Source organism: Alexandromys fortis, unplaced genomic scaffold, assembly GCF_014885135.2.
Source record: "Alexandromys fortis isolate MF-2015 unplaced genomic scaffold, M_Fortis_MF-2015_v1.1 scaffold_150, whole genome shotgun sequence".
Classification (NCBI taxonomy): domain Eukaryota; kingdom Metazoa; phylum Chordata; class Mammalia; order Rodentia; family Cricetidae; genus Alexandromys; species Alexandromys fortis.
The window spans coordinates 2,667,387-2,679,600 of record NW_026068027.1 but is presented as its reverse complement, the minus strand read 5'-3'; the positions used below and the strand labels follow the sequence as shown (position 1 = coordinate 2,679,600).

General features: G+C 47.9%; 1 protein-coding gene across 1 annotated transcript in view; it reads right to left on the bottom strand.

The window, feature by feature from the left end:
* The window catches only part of A2ml1 (alpha-2-macroglobulin like 1), a 48,841-nt gene extending 38,535 nt beyond the window's left edge, over window positions 1–10,306 (bottom strand). Inside the window, exons 1-10 of the mRNA XM_050164162.1 lie at window positions 10,089–10,306; window positions 9,432–9,615; window positions 8,939–9,101; window positions 8,400–8,452; window positions 4,755–4,775; window positions 3,720–3,879; window positions 3,382–3,466; window positions 2,465–2,591; window positions 1,541–1,655; window positions 938–1,047 (exon numbers count right to left, since the gene is read on the bottom strand). Coding sequence (XP_050020119.1) covers window positions 938–1,047; window positions 1,541–1,655; window positions 2,465–2,591; window positions 3,382–3,466; window positions 3,720–3,879; window positions 4,755–4,775; window positions 8,400–8,452; window positions 8,939–9,101; window positions 9,432–9,615; window positions 10,089–10,150 — 1,080 coding nt within the window. The 5' untranslated portion in view covers window positions 10,151–10,306. The remainder of the gene's footprint in view (window positions 1–937; window positions 1,048–1,540; window positions 1,656–2,464; window positions 2,592–3,381; window positions 3,467–3,719; window positions 3,880–4,754; window positions 4,776–8,399; window positions 8,453–8,938; window positions 9,102–9,431; window positions 9,616–10,088) is intronic.
* Window positions 10,307–12,214: the final 1,908 nt, after the last annotated feature.

The window sequence follows — 12,214 nt, the reverse complement described above, 5'->3', positions numbered from 1 at the left end:
TGCCTAGGGCATCAGGTCCTCTCTGGACTGCTGATTGCCAGGGGGACCACCTGGGGCTTCGCTCCAAGAAGCTCTAACCCCAATCCTTCAGCAGGCAAAAGCCAGCGCAGAGGCATTTTGTCACTACACGGCAGTCACTGCTGTGGACGTGGCACTAATTTGTTGTTGTTTGATTGTTTTGGTTTGGTTTTTTTGAGACAGGGTTTCTCTGTGTAACAGCCCTGGCTGTCCTGAAACTTGCTCTGTAGACCAGGCTGGTGTTAATCTTGTCCAGATACAGGAGCCCAGGCTAAATGATTTCCATGGAGTACTGCAGCTCTTAAATGCAAAGATCTGGACCTTAGGAGATGACTCAGCAGTTAAGAGCACTGGCTGCTCTCGCAGAGGACCCAGCTCCAGCTCCCAGCACCCACATGGTAGCTCACAACCATAGAAGAGCCCATTTCCAGGGAATCTGGACGCTCTTGGGTCTTCCACAGGTGGTGCATAGACACACATGCAGGAAGATCACCAAAATAAATTAATAATAATGACAATAAACTTTTAGAAAGAGGAAGACAGGAGGATGACGGCTCCACCTCTGGTCTTATGAAGGGCCTAGAATTTCACTCTGATGTTGAAGACACCAGAAAAGGAGTTAAGATGCTCATTGCGGACAGATTGGTCATATGAGAGACCTATGGAAAGTCACTCTCTCTTGTCTCAGTTCTGTCATTTGTAAAGTGGGGCCAAATGACAGTGTCTACCTCGTAGGAGTATTGTAAGGATTAAATACGTAAAGGGACATAAAGCATCTAGGGCGGCAGGAAGGAGGTGGGAATGACTAGTTCAGTTTGATGAGTCTTTGATGTTGGTTGGTTGGTTGGTTGGTTGGTTGGTTGGTTGGTTGGTTGGTGGGCTGGCTTGTCTGGGTCTGAGAAAAGACAAATTAGCATACCTTCCCACTGAAGGGGAAATTGGGGTAATAGAAATTGTTAGTGTCTTCGAAGGTCATGGATCCCATCTTGGAGGAGATGAAGACATCCTGGGTGGTATTGGCCTCCAGCCCTGCAGAAGGAAACAGAAAAGCCATGTCTTGAGTCCTGGGATCCTCATCTTCATGTCAAACATAAAATTCCAGAGAGGATGGTGTCATGGGAAATACAAAGCTATTTTTCTGACAAAATGTCAAAGCAAATCAACTCTATCTCCCCAAGCTTTGGGGGAGGTAACTAACAAATGGCAGGAGTGTCTGGGACTTCCCTGGACTCAGGACTAGGATTGGGTGCCCCCTTACCCTATCTTCTTCTCCTCCTTCTCCTTCTTCTTGTTGCATTTTATTTATGGGATGCTCACATTTTATTTATTTACTTATTTATTTTGTGTGTGCTTGTGTGACGTTGTATGTGCACCATGGCTTACAGGAGTTGATTCTTTCCTTCCACTGTGTGAGCCTCAGGGATTGAACTTGGGACATCAGAATAGCGGCAGGCTCCTCCGTCTCTGGGCCACCTCATTGCCTCCCTCTGATTTCTTTACGAGTCAGGCAGCACCCTCTTACCTGTCCCTTCCTCCACCACCGAAGCCACAATATTAATGCTGTGGCTGTACATATATCCGGTGAGGTTGAAGGTGGACATGTCCACAGAGGCAGAGAAGCATCCGGCTTTGTCAGCCTGTGGGGCAATCAGAAAGGAACAATCTAACGATGTGTCATAGAAGCACATAGCTGCTAATCTCCATGCCCCAGTTTCTTCAAGAGAGAAAAGTCTGCTGTGACATGAGAATACATCATTGTGCTCAAGGCCAGCCTGGTCTACAAAGCGAGTTCCAGAACAGCCAGGGCTACACAGAGAATATACACCATACACAGGCACGACACAACATCCTTGAAGCTCTGAGATACAAGAAGCAGAAGGGAACTGGAAACGTGAATCTTTTGGGGTTGAGGTTAATGTCCTGGCTCCAGTGCAAACTGAGAAGCTGCATTCCACTGAGGAGAGCTAGTGTTTAAATGGGTCTGGGTGATCCCACACACATACACACACCACACCACACACCCCCACATACACCCCACATATACACACACACCCCACACACACCCCACATACACACCACACACACTTCACCACCACATACACACTCACACCACACACACACCACCACTACCACACACATACCACATATACTACAGACACACACCACCACATACATACACTCCCCCACACATACACATACACCAGCACACACACCCCACCAAATACACACACCCACCACCACATATGCACACACCACATACATATCTCCCTAGCACCACTGCACACACACACACAACCACATACACACACCACACACACATACCACACACACACACACCCCACCAGAGCTTTCAGTCTGAGCTTCTCATTGCGTTCCCACACTGGGGTTCACCGATGCTATGAAAGACACCATGGAGAAGCTTCCTCTTTGAATTCCAATTGCTCACCTGTCCCGAGAGGTTTCTGCATCTGTCAGGCAGCTGTTCCTGGTTGGCTTCTGGGTACCAGTAAGTGTGCGCCTTCTGACACACCGAGACCTGCGCTGTCCCTTGAACAGGCTTTCCATATGTGTATCTGGTTTAAAACAAACAAAAACCCACAAGGAGACAGTTATGAAACTCCCTGAGATACACACACACACACACACACACACACACACACACACACTCCCCTCCTTCCCACACTCCGTCTCAGGTGCTCCGACAGTCATGCGATGTTCCAGCTCTTTCCTTCCCTTCTTTTCTCAGAGCCTGAGTGTTCCCATTACACTCAAGCACCACCACGTGGACACAGAGGTCTCTCTCCGCTTCCTCTCCTGCCCTCCTTCTCTCCCTCCCTCCCTTTCTTTCTTTCTTTCTTTCTTTCTTTCTTTCTTTCTTTCTTTCTTTCTTTCTTTCTTTCTTTCTTTCTTCTGTGGTACTGAGGATTCAACCCAGCGCTTTGCCAATGCTCTGCAAGCCCTGAGCCCCCACTGTGCCGCCTCCCCCAGCTCTTCTCCGGGTTCCTTTTTATAAGACAAAGTCTCACTAAGAGCCTGGCTGGGGCTGCCTTGAAATTTCTCTGCAGCCCTGGCAGACTTTGAACTTTCAATTCTCTGCCTCCCGTTCCCAGCAATTGGAAAGACAGGCTGCTCTACCAGACCCAGCGCGCCTTTCTTTCATTGCCCTGGGGAATCAGTGTTGGATTCGCTGCACAGAGGAAATTAAACCCATAATCTTGACTCAATTAATAACGGAAAGCGAGAGCACACGGGTGGTTATAAAACTTCCTGCATGACTCACGACTCCAAGCCGCATCAAATCACCTACCTCTCACACCTCCTCAGGCCCCGTATCTCCACCAGTGCCAAAGCATCCCAACTTACCTGCCACAGACTTTTACAAAGAAGGATTCCTCCACGGTTGATAACTGCTTTGGTTCCAACACTTCTACCTCGAACCTGGGCAACACTGGGGAGAGCAGAAAGAAACACATGAGGTCCTGGCGTAACTACTAGGTAATAAAGGAGTATGGAAATAGTGACGATTCAATTAACTAGTTAATTAGTGGAGTGCTATTTTTTTTTTTAAAAAAAAGTTCCTGTAGTTAGACTCAGCACTGATTAAAAGCAGGAATAAGCAATCCCTTCCCCCTTGACGTTACCTTTACTGGTTTTGAATCAAGCCTTGCCCCATGCCTGTCCCCGTGTGTTCCCTGACCTACCGTATTCCTCCACACTGAATGTGCCGAAGGTCTTGCCCTCGGCCACTGCCACTGTATAGGTGCCCAGCGTTGCCTCTGGTGCCAGTTGAAAGGATAAGTCTGCAATGCCTTGCTGCGGGGCCACCTCCAGCCACTGTGCTATCCTGTTGTTATTTGGGTCCTGTGTCCAAACAAAGAGAAACCGCATAAGGAGGCTGGCTGCTTAGTGTCCTGCTCTGCATGGCCAAAGCAGGGAACGAATTCTACTCATTGCTGGTCAGGCTTCCTCCAAGAGAAAGAGACGGAGTTTGGAGCGCTGGATCAGCAGTTAAGGTCACTCACTGGTTGCTCTCCCAGAGGACCTGGGTTCAATAACCAGCACTTACATGGTGGCTCACAGCCATCTTTAACTTTCGTCCCAGGGGACCCAAAACAATATGATTACATATATATATATATATATACACATATATATATTTCCCTGTGTCATTTATGACTTTGTTGTAAATCCAGCCTATTTCAAGAGAAACCCTTTTCTCTCTGAGTTCTTGTAGACATTGCCACTGGCTTCATAAAATAGACTTTAAAGTCCTACCTAGCAGAAGTGTTTGGTCGTGTTTAGTTTTCTTAAGATACAAGGCTGAGGGAATTGATTGGAAGCTGCCTAAAACATGGGTAATTTTCTCTAAAAATAAAAAAAAAAAACCCACAGCGGTCTTGTACTTTGGGACATTTCTCAATGGTATCTGAGTTATCATTCAACTCAAATACTGAGACTTTCTCTCTGAAAGGTGCTATGACCTGAGACAAACAGGGACAAACAGCTGTGTGGCTCTGTATGACATCGCACAGAGAGCAGTCACAGCGGCGTCCTTCTCGACAGAGTTCCAGTCTCAGTGCACTGGTCAGTAGAGAAACGACAAAGGAAAGAGCGTGGGTGGACCTATAGCTTCCTGGTGATGGAGCAGAGTCTGGAAACTCTGAGCCAAGGCCGGAATAGTCTTCTGCCTTGAACTTGATTCCCCAGCTCCCGGGAGAAGAGATACTGGCGCTTACCTGCAGCTCCACCATGGAGTACTGGAAAGAGAAGCCAGAGAGCATAGGTTAGCATGCAGCATGGGTTCATTCCCTAAAAGCACCCGCCTAGAGGACTCCTCCAGCCCCTCTGGCCGGCACCCCCTCTTCTGCTTGGCTACTTTGTGCCCTGAGAAGAGTAACCTGAGACTCATCCAGTAGAGAGAGAGGTTTCCTCAGAGGATTGCCAGTCTTAAAGGGTTTGAAGAACTACAGCTCCATCCCTGAAGGGAAAGGCTAATGCCCAGGCCTCCCATGCTTTAAACCTCTTCTGGGGAGCAAATGCTTCCTGGCTCCTTCTTTTGACACCTGAAAGCCTGTGGACAGGAGCGAGCTCACTTTCACCTGTGGTAAAATTATTTTTAAAAGCCAGGTGGGTGGTGGCGCATGCCTTTAATCCCAGCAGTCGGTGGCAGAGACTGGTGCATCTCTGTGAGTTCGAGGCCAGCCTGCTCTACAGAGTGAGTTCCAGGACAGGCTCCAAAGCTACAGAGAAACCTTGTCTTGAAACACACACACACACACACACACACACACACACACACACACATAAATTTATTTTTAGAAAAAGTTTAAAAGTGGCCCACTGAAAGATCTTGTACAGTTTCCTCTAACGGTGGCTGATAAGTGAAGGCTAACACCGCACATTCATAGTTAGGGGCTCAGAGAAGGAGTGTGGGCATTCAAAAGAAGCCAGCTTACATCTAACTCTAAAAGCGGGGTGAAATCAAGACAGTGCGCACACCACTGATCTTGGGTGAGTACCATGCAGTGCTAACCCTCCCTAAACACACGTGTAGATGACATGAGGAAGGGTGAGTTCTCTTCAAGAGCTGGGAGGCTGGGTGGGGGGGAAGCAAGATGGCTCCGTGGGTAAAGGCATTTGCTGCCAAGTCTAGGACCCGAGTTCACTCCCCAGAACACACAAGGTAGACTCCTGCAGGCTGTCCTCGACTGCCACCTGTGTGGCATGGCTCTCACGTGTGCGCGCATAAAAAATGCAATTTAAAATCAATGTTAAGAGCCAAAACTAAGATCAAAGTGACACAGACCTGGAGCTTTTTAGACAACCTGGAGACAAATATCACTTTTTTTTGGGGGGGGGGGTTGAGACAGGGTTTCTCTGTGGCTTTGGAGCCTGTCCTGGAACTAGCTCTTGTAGACCAGGCTGGTCTTGAACTCACAGAGATCCATCTGCCTCTGCCTCCCGAGTGCTGGGATTAAAGGCGTGCGCCACCATCGCCTGGCTAAATATCACTCTTATTGCTATGGAGACTCCCAGGTTCTGGAGGAAGAACACTATGCAGTTACAAAGTACTTTTTAACACAGGGCACAAGAGTTAGGGAGGAGGCCAATCAGCCAGAGGTTTCTGGGAGGAACTGAGTGGAGCAATCATTGGTTTACCTGGACTTTAGTTTATTATATTTACTTTGTGTGTGAGTGTGTGTATGTGTCTGTGTGTGTGAGTGTGTGTGCAAGTGTGTGTGTAGGTCAGAGGACAGCTTCCAGAAGTTGGTTTTTCTCCTTCTACCATGTGTGCCCCGAGGACTGAAGAACTCAGGTCATCGGTCTTGGCTGCAAGCACCCTTACTCACTGAGCCATCTCGCCGGCCCATTTCGGCTATATTTTAGTGATCTTGGTATAAAATATTGTGTTATCTATTTATTTGACGCTGCAGGAGCGAGATGGCGTCTCGGGTAGCTCAGGCTGACCCTCAACTCACTATGTTGATGAGACTGGCCTTAAACTTCTGATACTCCTCTCTCCTCTCTATCTTCTGAGTGTAAAACCACTATGTTCCTTAAACTTGGCATTCTGTCCCATGGCTTCCTGGTAAAATCCCTTTTGTTAATGTCGCTTCTCAAGCCAGAAGGATCTGTGTAAATGGAATAGGAGGGGGAATGTCATTTTAGAGGAAATGCAGCCTGCTAACCTTTTCACAATCTGGGCAGAGGAAAAGGTAACAGGGGTAGCTAATGAGATCAACCTCCAGGGGGCAGTAGAGTGTAAGCACTGGCTGAGACGGTGCCTGCAGTTTTGAAATCAGTACCCTTATATACCAAACTTGGCTATAGAAGGATTTCTGGTGGTAGAAAAGAGAAATTAGGAAACTGTTGGAAAAGAAGGTAGTTATGGCTGCTGACCTATAAAAGCACACGGGGAAAGGAATTTCTGAAGCCATGGAAACAGAAAGCAGAAAGATGCCCTTCCTGTACTTAAGTTCCACTTGAACACACGGGAAGACTGCAGTGGGAAATCCAAGGGGTAAGGACCAAATCTTGTAAGAATAAATAAAAAATAAATAAAACAAAACCACCACAGTGTGCCCCAAACAAGATCAACCCCAATACAAAAACTTATGACCAGGGTGTGACTCCTTGGGAGTGCTTGCCTAACATTGGGCAGACCCTGGGTTCCATATCCCACAACACGAAAAATGAAGATTTTAGGGAAAGGCCCCATGTTAAGGATTGAGCTGGAGGAATATTGACATATATTTGCCGTGTGTAACCAACGTTTAACTTTCCACTGCTGATATTGCCAGAAGAAAACCGACTACTCTATAGACTGCCTTATTTATTATCTTGCCGCTTAATTTTTGCTTATTTGGGTTTTTCATTTGTGTTTTATTGTCTTGTTTTGTTATTTGCTTTTTCAGGATAGTGTCTCTGAGTGGCCCTGGCTGTCCTAGAACTCAGTATGTAGATCAGGCTGGACTTGAACTCAGATATCCACCTGCCTCTCTCCTGAGTGCTGGGATTAAAGGTGTGAACTAACACACCTGGCATTGCTTCTTAATTTTTATAAAGATAGTGGAATATTTTTATTTTTTCCGTTTACTAAGTATCTCTCTCTCTCTCTCTCTCTCTCTCTCTCTCTCTCTCTCTCTCTCTCTCTGTGCATGCTGGGGACAGAACCCAAAAGTTCAACCACTGAACGACATCACCAGTCCCACTGTCTTACTATCTGAACTGCAAAGCCATTTGGTACCACCCCCGAAGAAGAGACTTTCAGTCCTCCTTCTTTAGATTTATTTGTCTTGTGTGTATGAACATTTTGCCTGCCTGCATGCATGCATATCACATGTATGCCTGCTGAGATCAGAAGTGTGTCAAAATCCCCGGGACTGAAGTCACAGATGGTTGTGAGCAGCCAAGTAGGTGCTGGGAATTGAACCCGGTCCTCCGGAAGAGCAACAATGTCTTTTAACCACTGAGCCATTTCTCTAACCTGAAAAGCTTATTTTGTTTTGTTTTTCTCTATAGCCTTGGCTGTCCTAGAACTCACTCTATAGACCAGGTTGGTCTCAGACTCACAGATATCCTCCTGCCTCTGCCTCCCAAGTGCTGGGATTAAAGGTGTGCACCACCTCCCTTGTATGAAAAGTTTATATATATATATATATGCAAATGCAGCCATCTCTAGGAATGTTACGCTAACAGAATTGTGGGCATAAGGCTGAAACCTTTGCAGTTTCCCACACAGACAGGGATAGGCATCTGTGGGCTGGTACCCAAGGCCAGGATTCCTTCCTGGATGTGTTCTACAGCCCACAGCCCTGCATCTCTTCCTCTTCTTCATTCTCAGTGATGGAGCGTCTTTCCCTCTCCAGCTAAATTCTTACCTTGTCGTTCACCGGAATGAAGTTGCTGTTCAAGGTGACAATTCTGAACAACACTAGAAAGAAACAGGCACAGTTAGCAAAGAGTCAGGAAAACCCCAGTAAGTTGAGGAGAGAGAAGGGTGTTTTGCTTTTCAATGTGAGAGAAAGGTGAAGACCGCACGGCTTTTAGCTTCTCTTCAGGGCTCCTGAGTGTGAAACCTCAGAGTGGAATGTCCCACAAAATCAAAGTGAACAGAAGAACAGAATTTTAAGCCAAACACTGGACACTTTCTTACCCATAAGAAGCATTAACCTAACTGCAGGTAACACACCACCCTCCGGGACATCCTGTACCTTTATTTTCGACACACAGAAGCACCAGCAACTCGGCCCACGCTCTTGCTAGAGTTAAGACTTGAAATCAGGCCAGAACACTTTATCGCCAGACTTGCCTGTCCTCTTCCTTCTTGTCCCTTAAGTCCACTATCCAATTCACAACTTTCCATCATGACGCATGTCGTTTCCCTGGCCTTGTCTGTCCCTGGACACGCATGCCTTACCTCGCTGGCCTGGGGTGTAGACAGGTTTGTCCGTCTGCACAAATGTGCCACTCCCTTGCCTCTGAATCAGGACCTTTTTCTGCTCTTCAAAGTTGAGGTTCTTTCCAACTCCGGATACTCGAACTGTGGCCACTTCTTCTGTGCCACCAGTAGGTGGGGGGACCTGGCAGGAGAGAACTCTGGGAGGAGTGGGGACATATTCAATGGTCTCAAGCCAGCAGTGGGAGAACAGATGGATAGAATTCAGTCAAACGGGGGTAGGGAAGGCTTAAGACAGCACCGAAGAAGAGAAGCAGTGTCGTCAGAGGTTAGGGATGAACTGAAAGGGATGTGAGGGCAAGGGAATTGTGGGTAAGCTGGCACCTGGAGACCAGACAAGAAACCCAGCCAAAGACCCATAGCAGAAACCATACTTGAAGTCAGACTACGGTGAGCAGCCTGGGAGGAGCCCTGGAAACCGAGGGATTAATTTAAAGGCTTGGTCAGCACTTACTGAGAATGAGATACAATAGAAGTTCTTCTTCGACCCAGGATGTTCTAGCAACTTCTGTGTCTTGTCCTTGGTCTCCAGGGTAATAGTGAGTTTGACATCACAGCTCCCAGGGCTCAGATCCAAACAAACCTTCTGAGTGGAGGGGAAGGCGAGCTGGGCTGGTATTGTTACCAAGTACTTTGTGCTGAGGGAAAGAAGGAATTTCAGAGCAGTCATGATTTACTCTTCAGTCAAAAGCTAATCCCGGGCCTCAGAAGCATCCAGCAGGAAGTCAAGCAGAGCAAGCCCCTGCCTTCACGAACCTTATGTTTTATAATAAAGGAGAAAGAGACACACAGCACAGGTCTCAGTGTCCTGCCCTAAACATCCCCACTTCCCCAGCGACCACCCCTGGAAGCCCAAGGCAGCTGGAGTATCAAGGACAAGGTTGGCCTGTCGCATAGAAGAGGACACATAGAGCCTACGCATTTTCCGTTATCATGCTGTTGCTGCGGTTAAGCTCAAGCTTGGTGTTTCAGCTTTTCATTCTAGGAAAGGAATAAGGGAAAGAGAGGAGACAGAAAGCAAAGGAACCCCTGTGGCCTTCGTTTGGCCACATTTAAGCTTGAGAAAGACAGAGGCCCCCCCCCTAAAAGCCACTGGGCCCAATTAACTCACGGAGAGAGGCCTGCTGCCACAGACACTAGGGCCAGCATTCCCAGTAGAAGTGGAGCCGGCATCTTGGTGGCTGAGCCAGATTCTCCAGGATCAGGAACCAGGAGCTCTGCTCCTGATGTTCTCCCGCTTAAATCCTGAGCACCCGGCTGGGGAGTGCAACAAGACTGGACACTGGCCAATCAGCTACCATGCCTCAGGCTGGGGAGGCAGAGCAGGGCAGGGCCGCTGTTCCCTTGACTCTTTCTAGAACACTCATACTGGTCCAGCCAGTCCTCAACACTGGCTCTGGGTGAGGCTGAGTATTCCTAGAGGTGAGGCTGCAGAACACATGCTGGGCTCCTCCTTTAATTTCTGGGTTCATTCCCAATTCACAGTCCCCTTTGATCTCCTTGCTTCTTCGTCATTCTGCTAAGTACATTGGGCACACAGAGTCCTGCAGTATCAGCGCAGGGCAGCCAGTGTGGCTCTGTGTGGTGGCTGATGCCAGAAAACCCAGACTCTGAGTGACAGGCGGGAGGGTCGGGGATTTAGGGACAACCTCAGGTAAGCTGTGAGCTCGAAGTCAGCTTGGGCTATGTGAGACCCAGTCCCAAAATGGAAGAAGGGAGAGATAAGGGATGTTGTGGAATAGTTATTTAAGATGGGTTACCTCTGTTTGTGCTGTGGAATATTTATTTATTGAGGCAACAATGTGTTTCATTTTTTTATGTTGCATTTGTTTAACTCTGTGAAGCTGTGTTACTTTGCCTGTCTAAAACACCTGATTGGTCTAATAAAGAGCTGAACAGCCAATTGCAAGGTGGGGAAAGGATAGGCAGGAGGGTGGGGGGAGCGGGTGGCAGACAGAACAAATAGGAGGAGAAATCTGGGGAGAGAAGATCAAGGAATGAGAAAAGGAGGTGTGGAGTATGCAAAGGGCCAGCCACCCATCCACACAGCCAGTCACAGAAGTAAAGAAAGGCCAGGTGGTGATGGCACACAGCTTCAATCCCAGCACTCCAGGGGCAGTAGATGGGATAATTTCTAAAACGTTAGCTAGAAACAAGCCAAACTAAGGCTGGGCAGTTATGAGAGAGAATAAGACTTCATGTGTGTTTACGGGGGGGGGGGGGGGGGCAAAAGAGTATAAAAGTAAAATTAAAAAAATACAAAAGGGAAGGAGGGAAGTGGGGAGGGAAGAGAAGTAGGGGGAAGGAGGAAAGGGAAGTGGGGAGGTAAGGATGGAAGGGAAGTGAGAAGGGGAGGAGGGAGGACTGAGGGAAGCAATAATCCTCCAATTAGGAGTAGCGGTTTTTCTTTTGAGACGCCTGGTCTATGAGATCCTGGTATCCAACCTGGGCCTCTGTGCACGTTAGGGAATCACTCTGCCAACTAAGCCAGCTCCACTCCCAAACCCTGATTAGGAGTTTTTTTTTTTTTTTTTTTTTTTAAATTTCAGTGCTATTTAGTACTGGCGTGTCTGTGTGGAAAAGGGGACATATGTAGATCTATAAGAAAAGAATAAACTGTATAGCCTGCTCAAAGCAACTTGGCACATGCAGCAAAGGCCTTTAAAATGTGCCTCTGCATCTCCTAGTCCGGGAATGCACCTCCCTGGGGGAAAGAGCAGGAGATGCAAGCGCTTCATTTCTTCTTTATAATACAGGTTATACAGGGAATAATTGAGTGACGATGCCTTCTTGCATTGCACAAGGACCAAGCCGTATCCAAATAATTCCAACAAAAAGGCTTCCTGGAACTGGGGCACCTCAGACATGAGGAAAGAATGGAAAGAACCAGAAGAACCAAAGGCTATTTGTGACGCGGGCTTAGGCTGACAGGCCTCGCCTCTTCAAAGTCCCCACTGCTGTGTGCTACACCCCAGGTTCTTCACAAGAGGCCGAGAAGATGGCTGCTGGGTCTCTGATGCATGTTACAGTTCTGTGGCTCCCGCTGACAAGAGCTCTCCTGCTTCCCCCTGAATCAATCATCATAGGGAGGGTGCTGTGCTGAGTGGGGCCCCTGCCCCCTGCTTGCCCCAAGGCCAGGCTCCTGGGGTACTAGGACTGACAACCCCGCTGGACAGCCATGGAGTTGGCAAGGGAAAACTCTGCAAAGAAAGCCGAGACAATTACCAGGGAAGGCCA